This window comes from Fundulus heteroclitus, chromosome 2 (genome assembly GCF_011125445.2).
Source record: "Fundulus heteroclitus isolate FHET01 chromosome 2, MU-UCD_Fhet_4.1, whole genome shotgun sequence".
NCBI lineage: Eukaryota > Metazoa > Chordata > Actinopteri > Cyprinodontiformes > Fundulidae > Fundulus > Fundulus heteroclitus.
In genome coordinates this window covers 8,172,928-8,182,884 of record NC_046362.1, presented here as the reverse complement: position 1 = coordinate 8,182,884, position 9,957 = coordinate 8,172,928, and the positions used below count along the sequence as shown (strand labels likewise).

The window sequence follows — 9,957 nt, the reverse complement described above, 5'->3', positions numbered from 1 at the left end:
GGCTCCTCTCCTGTGTAACCAACTCCCAATTATGGTCCGTGAGGCAGACACCCTGTCTACTTTTAAGACCAGGCTTAAAACTTTCCTTTTTGACAAAGCTTATGGTTAGACTGGCTTATGTTACCCTGAGCTATCTCTGTAGTTATGCTGCTATTGGCTTAGGCTGATGGAGGACATCAAGATCTATTTCCCTTACTCTGCTGAATTCTCCCATCTTCTTGCACAAGTTATTTCAACTTTTAACTTTACTCTGTTTTTTTTTTCTCCCCCTCATCATAGTAGGTAAATCTGGCCTGGTGTTTTGTTTAGCTGTGACGCCATCCTGTGGGGCTGATCATCTGCCATTACTCTCTCTAACATAGAACATTTTACTGATATCAGTGCTTCTGTGTTCTTTTTGTGTCTCTGCTCTGTCTTCTTTTAAATAAAATTTAAAAGAATATATCTTTGGAGTAGAGTTCACTCAAAGCCCTCTGTTGAGTTCAAATCTAATCATTGGCACTGAAATACAAACTGTATAAAATATGTAGTTATACTTTAAAAAAAAGCTAACTGCATTTAGTACATACAGAGACAAATGTGACATATCCTGTGTCCTATCGATGTGTTAACATCGTGACCAAACTCAGTGTGTCAGTTGAGGAGGAACTCAGCTTATTTACCGCTTTAGGGTTTCCGCCACATCCAACAGTACTCAAACGCAACATATACCCTGGAAAGGCATCCGGGGCGCATGCGCGGCGACTTGAAGCGGCTGCTGAATGGAGTGCAGGCTGTTGTGTATGAGCCGCTCCTGTCACTCCCAGTTTAACACGTCTTCAATGCATTGTGCCGAGTCTTAACTTCTCCTCCTCGCTGCTTGTTGGCCGCGGAGTCAAACGGACCGAATGTTCTTCCTGTGACTGAACCAGGAAACTGGACCGTCTTCCTCTCTAACAAAGCTGCACATTACTGCCTGGTAAGGTACCGCCACGGCAACTAACGACAGCTCTGCTCTCGTCTTTAACTACCAAATCTATATCCGGGCTGGTAAGCAGATTGTTCCACAAGTGTTTGGTTGCCGTGTGTGTTTCTTAATAGGTTTAGCCGGGGAGACACACCGCCCGCCGCTGTTAGGTCTGCTAACCGAGTTCTGAGGTCCAGCTAGCGCGTCCACGTTAGCAGGAACTTTACCGCCCGGGTCGGTGCGCTGCTTCCTGATGTTCTGATCAGACCTTCTGCTGCTGAAAACACCATGTTCCTGTCGGGTTTTATATTACGGAGGCAGGAGTACTCGCTGGAAATGCCAGGAAGCAAATGCACCACAGCTGAGATGTCCTCTAAATGAGGCGTCGAGCTAATCCCCTGGAGAAAAATGTCCCATCCAGGTTCCTGTTGGCGAGTCCATCTGAACCAGTTTTTAGCTTTAGAGATGTTGTGTTTGCTTCAAACTGAGCTTCTCATTCACAGCTTACCCCGCTGATTGTGTTGGATTTAGTTTAGACCCCATGATGTAGTGATGAGCCACTTTGTTTTCCTATAAGACTGCATGGAAACATGCTTTATATCCATCACCGACCTGTAGGAAGTGTCACTGTTGAGGTTTGCAGAGAAAGCTGATGTTTCAGGTGCTGGTTATCTGGAGCTGTACACAGCTGCACCTTTCATATAATGGTTAGAGTGCCTTGTTGAATTATTCACAGCGCTTCAACTCTTTCAAATGTTCGGCATTTTACATCCGCTGAAATCAACAGGGATCTTATGTGATGCAATGCACACTTGTTTAGTAACAGAAAAGGAAAATAAAGCATCACTTTTTTCAGCTTTTTCTACAAATAAAAAATCTGAAAAATTTGGCCTGGAATTGTCACCACCCCCTTTACTATGTTACCCCCTAATAAAAACCAGTGCAACCAGACGCCCTCAGCCGTCGTCTAACTAGTGATCTAATTGGTTGCACCGTCCTCAGAGGACAAGCCCAGAGACCCTGTGGTATCTCTGGAGGAGCTGCAGAGATCTGCAGCTCAGGTGGGAGAATCTGTTGACCAGACACGCGTTACTCGCACATTAGTGCCGACTAACCTTGGCTGAGAATCTTTGCCAACATGTGAAGGTGTTCACAGGCGTCTGCACCCGATCTGAATGACAAGTTTGAGCAAGTTTTCTAAAGTGAGGGAAAAATAAACAGTCGGTAGGAGTAGTCTGCCAGGGGGAAACTTATGCCACACATTTCATGATTATTTCTAGAACATGTGGAAACCATGTTTTGCTTTCCCTTCAGCAATGTTCTCCTTTGTGTTGACCTGCCTCATAAAATGCCAATCTGGGTATCATCTAGGATGAGCTGATTCGATACGATTCTCGATACAGCTCAGCTTGATTTGACTTGACTCCAATATCGATATTTATTCCTTTCAAATTAATGCTCAGTCATATAATTAACAAAACCAGCCACATATATCTATGTTCAATTTATTGAACATTTATATATTAGCAGGAAAATAAAATGCATTTGGTTCAATACATTTAACGTATCACAGAAACCAAAAATGTGCCCAAACGTCTGATTTTAGGAACAAAGGCGTTTCTAAAATCCTGTCAGCCAATCCGCAAATTCATCTCACTTGTACTTCCTCACTGTGAACAGTAATGGTGCGCTGTAATAACGCCCCCTAGGGGTTGGGAGATATATTGATATTGAAAGCCAGAATGTCGATGTTAAATCGTTTTAAAAAGATTGATATTAATCATTGTATCGATTTTTATGCACAGCCGTATTACTCTCACATTAGTGCAGAATAACCTTGGCTGAGAATCTTTGCCCATCTTCACCCGATCTGAATGACCTTGAGCAAGTTTTCTAAAGTGAGGAAAAATAAACAGTCTGTAGGAGTAATCTGCAGCGTACTGCCAGGGGGAAACCTATGCCACACATTTCATGCTTATTTCTAGGATATGTGGAAACCATGTTTTGCTTTCCCTTCAGAAATGCTCTCCTTTGTGGTGACCTGCCACATAAAATGTCAATTTGATATATTGATGTCCATCTTCCATGGTTACCAATTCCTTCGTGAGGCACTGTGTAACGCACGACTGGCTGCCTTGGTTTTTTAATCAGTATTGCTATCAATGAAACTATCAGTACCTCAGTGTGTCTAAAAATATACTTTTTTTTTTTTTTTTTTTTAAATCAGTGGTCCAGGATGAAACCAGCTAGTCTAAGTTGTTGTTGTAAGTTGTTTTAGACAAAGTAGGAAATCTTATTATTATATATTTCTTTTTAAAGAAGAGTGGCTCTCCTTTTGTCGCAGGTGTGTGTGGCGGCATCATGTGGAGGAAGGCTTCGGCGGCGCTCCTGCTGGCTCTGGCCGTCGGCTACTTCTACGGCGGCAGCCCGGAGCTGCCGGAGCAGCTCCTTCAGTACATCGGCCTGCCAAACGTCCAGACGGCGTCACAGAGCGACAGCCTGGAGCAGGCCATCTCTGCTGCCTGGGAGGCTCTGATCACTCTACCAAGCAGGCAGTGGAGCAAAGTGGCCGTAGGGTGAGTTACACTGATCGGCCCGGGATCACTGCGAGATCCAGTTTAAATGCTGCTCCTGCTCATTTAGGCTCATTGGTCCGGTCTGCTGCTGCACATTGTGTAAGTGTTATCTGCTGCTGACAAGGAACGTGTTATAGTGAGTCAGCCTCTGCTCAGATGTCTCAGGTCAAAAAGCCGCTTCGCCAGGGAGGGATATTATGTTGCATATCATACAGTTATTCATTCTGTGCTCTTGGTAAACTCCAACTTCCTGAATCTGTGGTTGAGGTGGTAGAACTGGCTGAGCCTGGAGGACAGCCTCCTAAAGGGTGGAACATGTGGTGAAGGTGAAGGTGTGATACCTTTGAGCAGCCACGGTGTGCTCACCTGTAATAAAGGCCAGGGTAGAACAGGGCAGGCCTATACCTGAATAAAATATGTATGACTGAATATAAATCCATCAGATGACGTTTTTTCCCTTAAGATTTCCCTCAAGATTGTTTCAAGATTAAAAATGTGGAATGTTTTTATTCTATTCTTTCTCAGTACAGTTTGCTTTTTCAACTTTGTTTTAGTTAAGCGGTCTATATTTTCTTCTGGTTCCCAGTATATTAAAAAAAAACTCCTTTTCTCCAGGTAGTTCTTGGCCTCCACCAGGACCTGCTGATGATGATCTTTCTCAGACTGTTTCCTTTTCATTCTCTTGCTAAGGGTGAATGCCTGCGTGGACGTGGTCGTCTCCGGCGTGGGACTGCTGCAGGCTCTGGCTCTGGATCCTGGCACCGGCCGGGATCACGAAGTCCTGCATTCAAAGGAGGACTTGAAGGAGACCTTCATCCACTTCATGGAGCGGGGAGCAGCGGCAGAGCGGTTCTTCAGCGACGAGGAGGTGTTTCAGAGGATCGCTCGTGCAGCGGCAGAGTACCCCGGTGCGAAGGCAAGGCTAGCTCACTCAGCAGCATCTAGTTTGTTGTTTATTTTAACTCCATTTTTCAGAGATGTTCTTTGTGAGAAATGTAACTTTTTTGTATTTTTCAGCTGTATGTTGGAGGAAATGCTGCCCTCATTGGTCAGAAGTTTGCCACCTACCCGGATTTGATGGTAAGCAAGCATAAACAGATCTGAAGTAGATTCTGAAATGCATTTAAGTAAAAAATGCATCCATGCATTAGTCATTGATGGATCCCAAAACTACATTGGACAGCTAAAATAAAAAAAATCTAATATAAATTAAGTTAATTAAGTTAAAGAATTTTTTTCTCTACTGTAGTTCAGATTCTGAACAACGGGAACCCGTAATTTTCTTCTTGTACAACAGGTTTTGCTGTGCGGGCCGGTCGGTCCTAAACTTCACGAGATGCTGGATGAGCAGATCGTCGTTCCTCCAGAATCTCTTCAGGAGACGGATGAGTTTCACCTCATCCTGGAATATAAAGCAGGTAAAGAGAAAAAAAAAAGCTGCTGTCCTGTGCCGTGCAAACATTTCCTACATCCTACATTTTATAATGTGGAAAATTATATTTCATTTCAAGTTTTAATTATTTCATCATACCGTATTTTTAAAACTATAAGTCACTCCAGAATATAAGTCTCGCAGTCAAAAAATGCGTCGTAAAGAGAGAAAAAAAATATAAAAGTCGCATTTATTTAGAAATTTATTTCACACAGACTAAGACTAAAAACTGACATTTAATCTGGTAAGGCAACTTATTCTATTGCACAGCTGCATCTGCAATCAGCTGAATAATATGGGACATACCTGGCAGGTTGATTGGGGTAAATTAGCACAACAGGCCCCAAGTCCAACCGGGAAAGTTCTCGTCAGAGTATTTCGGTCTAATTCCACTGAAATTAGACCGTGAGCGTAACGACGGCTGTTTCAGAGCAACATAAAGCTCATGTGCTTTAGCGACGTTGTAAAACTTCCAGACAACAGAGCTGTAAGCTAGCGCTAGCTGTTATTAGCTTCACTGTCAGCCCAATACCAGGGTTCTGTCACGGTCTGGGCCCTTCGATCTGCAACACGCATACTGAATGCAGACTGAAACAGCAAAACATGTGTACATGTGTTCAGTCTCTGTTGTCTATAAGTTAATGTTTTAATACATTTTTAAGTGGTACAGGAGCAGCATATAGTTTTCACAGGCCTAGAGCGCCCTCTTGTGCATATAGACGGTAATGTTTACTACTTGGTTCATGTTGTTCAGTATGATATACCATTTAAAATTGATATATAAGTGGCACCTGACTATAAGTCGCAGGATCAGCCAAAGTATGAAAAAAAGTGCGACAGAAAAATACGGTAATAGCTTAACGCACATAACACTATATTTATGTGGAAGGAAAAAATATTTTCCTGAAAACCGACGGTGCATTATTCTTATGGCCATTTTTAAAAAAAATCCAGGGCTACTAGTTGCCTTCAGAAATCACCTTATGAGTAAATGGTCAACCTGTGAAGGCTTCAGAGGTGTCTTAGAGTAGTTTGGTGAGCAGACATCAGGACGACCATGGACCACGGGAGGAAGGTCGGGGAGGACAATTAAACCTCAAAAAGCACTGTTCAATCCATCATCTGAGAACTATAAGAGAAAAGCATCAAAGAGGCCCATGGATACTTTGGAGGAGCTGCAGGGAGCCACAGCTCAGGTTGGAGAATCTGTCGACAGGCCAAATGTGGCCTTTTTTGGAAGAGTGGTAGGGACAATCATTAGAAATCAGTCTGGACACTATATCCCCTGTGAAATATGGCTGTGGCAGCATCGTGCTGTAAGTGTGCTTTGCTTTAGCGGGCTTAGGGCACAGGAAATATGAGAAGAAAAGTCATTGGTCACTGCAAAAGACTCGAGACCTTCCTACTTTAGCTCAAATATGTGCTAGACTGGCCAAATCTGCTCTGCATGCAGCTGCACTGATTCTTAGCTGTTTGGCGTAGATGGTTTTACAAAGTATTGTAACAGGGGGAGCTGAAAACAAATGGACACCACACACAACAACCATGAATCATTTTGTTTCTACTTCTTCCTTATCTTGGTCTCTCACAGAAAATCCTAATAAAATGCAACACTTTGTGGTTGTAATATGACAAAAAGTGGCAAAAATCCAACAAGTGTAGATAACAAGTGAAGGCCGTGTGTTTTATTTCCCATCCTTTGAGCAGCACTTTAGTTTAACCCTGATTTCTGGCTTTAGGTGAACAGTGGGCTTCCACTCAGGCGCCGCAGGCGAACCGCTTCATCTTCTCCCATGACGTGTCCAACGGGGAGATGAGCTCCCTGGAGACGTTTGTGGCGAGCCTGGACGAGTTCCAGCCGGAGCTGGTGGTGCTGTCGGGGTTCCACATGATGGAGGGTCAGGGCAGAGAGCTGTGGGGGGAGCGGCTGAAAGAGGTCAGGCGCCTGAAGCTCTTCTGCACACGTAGCTCCTGATTCTGTTCCTCTACAAATACTTTTCAAGTGATGAGGAACTGATTTCCTCATGTGAATCACGTGCTTTTTTAAAAGTATTCAGAAACTTGAACTTTACTACGTTTTGTAAGGTTATAACGAAAAGCTGACATGCCAGCGCTATATTTCATTCATTTGGTTAAATGGCTTTTAAGGGTTTTTATAAATGACTGACTAAAATGCATTGTTTGCATGGTCTAATCCAAACTTTCTGAAACATTTTCTGGATTATGTTTTTTTTTTTTTTTTCAGGCTGTAGCAGCCGTAGCTGATATTCCGAAGGACATTCCCATCCACCTGGAGCTGGCCAGCATGACTGATAAAGACTTCATGACGCGGCTCATGCAGGAGGTACATGTAAACGTCTGCACTGATGGAGGATCCTGTGAGGACAGGTTCATGTGCTCACCGGATCCCTGAGGAAGGCTGCACACGTAATAAAGGCCTTTCTTCCTGTTAGCAGGTCCTGCCTATTGTCAGCTCCGTGGGCCTGAACGAGCAGGAGCTGCTGTTCCTCTCCCAGGCCGGCGACGGCCCCCACGCCGCTCTGGCTGCATGGAAGGGCAGCCCCGACGTGGGCCGCGTCTCCGACATCCTCCTCTGGACCCTAGAGCGACACGGCCGCACCGACCCGTCCTCGGAGTCCGAGCTCACGCGCATCCACTTCCACACGCTGGCCTACCACATCCTGGCAACGGTGGACGGTTACTGGGGGAACCAGGCGGCGGCGGTGATGGCGGGGGCCCGCGTGGCCAGCAGTCAGGCCTGCGGCCTCCGGGCTGTGGACGTGAGCAAAGTGGAGCTGAAGGCCCCGCTGGAGTTCCACAGCTCCCACTTTGAGCCTCGGGAGCAGCTGTCCGTGAACCCAGAGGAGCCCGTCACCGTGTGGCACCGGGGAAACGTCACCTTCCACCTGACCCCAGTGCTGGTCTGCAAAAGACCCCTCCGGACAGTGGGGCTCGGGGACGCCATCTCAGCCGAGGGACTAGTTTACTCTGAATTAAAGAGCCAGCAGCCCTTTTAAGGCTCCTTCACTCTGTGCGTCTGGGAAACGCTGACGGGAAGAACTGAAACTCTCATCCGCAGCTCTGGTGGTCCCGGAGCCGGCTTAGACCTCCGTGTCCTGATCCAGGTTCCTTCGTCCCAAAGATCCGTTATGTTTAAGTGACCTGTGTGAAATATTGATGTCCCCCCCCACCACCACCACCACCAGCCTGGAAAGGCGGGCAGAACTGGATGTCTGTGAGCCGCCATGCAGCCGGACTCGATGCACCGCGCGCAGCCCGAAGCCATCCTCCCAAACCCCAAAGAGTTTAATCATCACAGCTACTTTACTTTAACCTGCATATCTTTAGTATGCTGTGCCTTCAGTAAGAACCAGAGTTATTATTGAATCCTTTCTTCATATTTTATTAGAAAGCAGTATAAAACTTCAGATTAGTTGCCCTTTGACGTAGGTACTGTATAAACTTGAAACTGTGGTAGAATCTAACGTTTCTAGAAGTTCTCGGTGCGCTCACATCTAATATTTACTTGAAAGTTCATCCTCTTCTGGACACCAAACATTTCTAAGTGCTTGACCGTAACATGTCTGGTCAACTGGATTGTTTTCTAAAAGTGAGATTATAACAGGTTCCTACTCCGTCTTGAAAGTTCTGAGAAAGCACGAAATGTGCTCTTGTCATTTTCCTCGTCTAGATTAATAAGTATGGAAAAACCTTTGCTTCCATGCTTTATTCCTTGTTGTAGTTACTAAACAATTAAGAAAGAAACCCAAATTTTGTAAGGAAAAAAATAAAACATCACTGTCAAGAGTATTAAAGACTATATATTCTGTCTAGGATAATCCATTCCAGATTTTACAGTCCAGTAATAAGCGGCGTTTTTGCTCTTTACTGTTTTAACATCATGTTCGCCACTGTGCTGGCTCGTGGATTACAGTATAAAAAACTGCAACTAATAAAATCCCACCAGGCAAAGGTTTTATTTTGAAATGTTCACATTGCTTTATAATTTGTGGAAAAATCTTGAAATTTGTCACTGAACAAGTATTTGATTTTAAACTAGAAAATGTGTAGGATCCCTGTTTTTCTGTCTTATTGTTTGACCAAAACACTCCCACTATAAAAAAGAAAAGAAGAAGAGATTTGAGTTTTAAAGCTCAAAATGTTTCTTTTTTTCTTAGAGATAGCTTACCAGTATGGATAGAACAAAGATGTTTTAAATGTTATCCTGAAGCCGGTTCTTCTTTATTGGCTAAATATCAGTTTCTATTCCGATGCCAGCTAACTAACCAGAAGGTTCTCATAAGACGGCGTAAGTTAACGCGTCACAACAGCTGTGATCATATGATGTTCGATACTGTACGTTTTTTGTTGAGTAGGTTCTTCTTTTCTTTTTTTAATAAGAGACGGTTGTGTAATAGAAATTGTGAAACTTATTCTAAGAAACTGAAAGGTTCTCACACAAAGATACATTTTCTTGGCTGTAAACTTATTAAATCCACACATTATGTCAGGCATACAGAACACTCCGTTTGTTTACCTCAGACCGCCTCCTAAGGCATGCAATAATCATAGTCTTAATGCAAGCTTATATCAAAAAGCCCACACAGCGTTTGGGGTTAGAAAAGTGATTCTTTGCACTAGTAAAGATAGGTGGCACGGTGAGCCTATGGAGCGGACTTCCCATTTATTGTTTTTATTTTTTTTTGTTTTGTTTTTGCGAGCACAATCTGTTGATCTTTACTCATTTCATTTTGTTGTCTGGATCATGTTTGTAATGTGTAGCAAGTTTCATTCCCTGGCATTAAAACATGGATGGAAGCAGATGTGTAGTTTGGGTTCTTTCATGTAAGTTTAAAATATTTCAGCTCTTTGTCTGAAAATCACTTGCATAGAAGCAAATGCTCGCTTAATGGAAAATAATTCAGGTTGAATTGGCAAATAGCTGGTTTAACGAGTTGATATAAGAGTTCTAGAGATTACATGGTGCCTTAGTATATCAAGTG

The 9,957-nt window shown here is 43.8% G+C and overlaps 1 protein-coding gene across 3 annotated transcripts; it reads left to right on the top strand.

Annotated features, from left to right (window-relative positions):
- Window positions 1-720: 720 nt before the first annotated feature.
- adpgk (ADP-dependent glucokinase) lies at window positions 721-9,772 on the top strand. Of its 3 annotated transcripts, none has more exons than XM_021316380.2 (8): window positions 721-1,029; window positions 3,291-3,522; window positions 4,213-4,438; window positions 4,540-4,602; window positions 4,820-4,940; window positions 6,694-6,890; window positions 7,200-7,298; window positions 7,408-9,772. In XM_021316380.2, the coding sequence occupies exons 2-8, from the start codon at window positions 3,308-3,310 to the stop codon at window positions 7,969-7,971; spliced, it is 1,485 nt and encodes a 494-aa protein (XP_021172055.2). In that variant the 5' UTR covers window positions 721-1,029; window positions 3,291-3,307; the 3' UTR covers window positions 7,972-9,772. The 3 variants fall into 3 exon arrangements, with proteins under 3 accessions (XP_021172055.2, XP_021172056.2, XP_012717908.2); XM_021316381.2 differs by having other exon boundaries at window positions 722-958; window positions 7,411-9,772; XM_012862454.3 differs by having other exon boundaries at window positions 722-958.
- Window positions 9,773-9,957: the final 185 nt, after the last annotated feature.

Coding starts and splice junctions, on each gene's coding strand:
- adpgk (XM_021316380.2), top strand. CDS start 3,308: ATGTGGAGGAAGGCTTCGGCGGCGCTCCTGCTGGCTCTGGCCGTCGGC. Junction 4,439..4,539: donor CAGAGTACCCCGGTGCGAAG/GCAAGGCTAGCT, acceptor TGTATTTTTCAG/CTGTATGTTGGAGGAAATGC. Junction 4,603..4,819: donor CCACCTACCCGGATTTGATG/GTAAGCAAGCAT, acceptor CTTGTACAACAG/GTTTTGCTGTGCGGGCCGGT.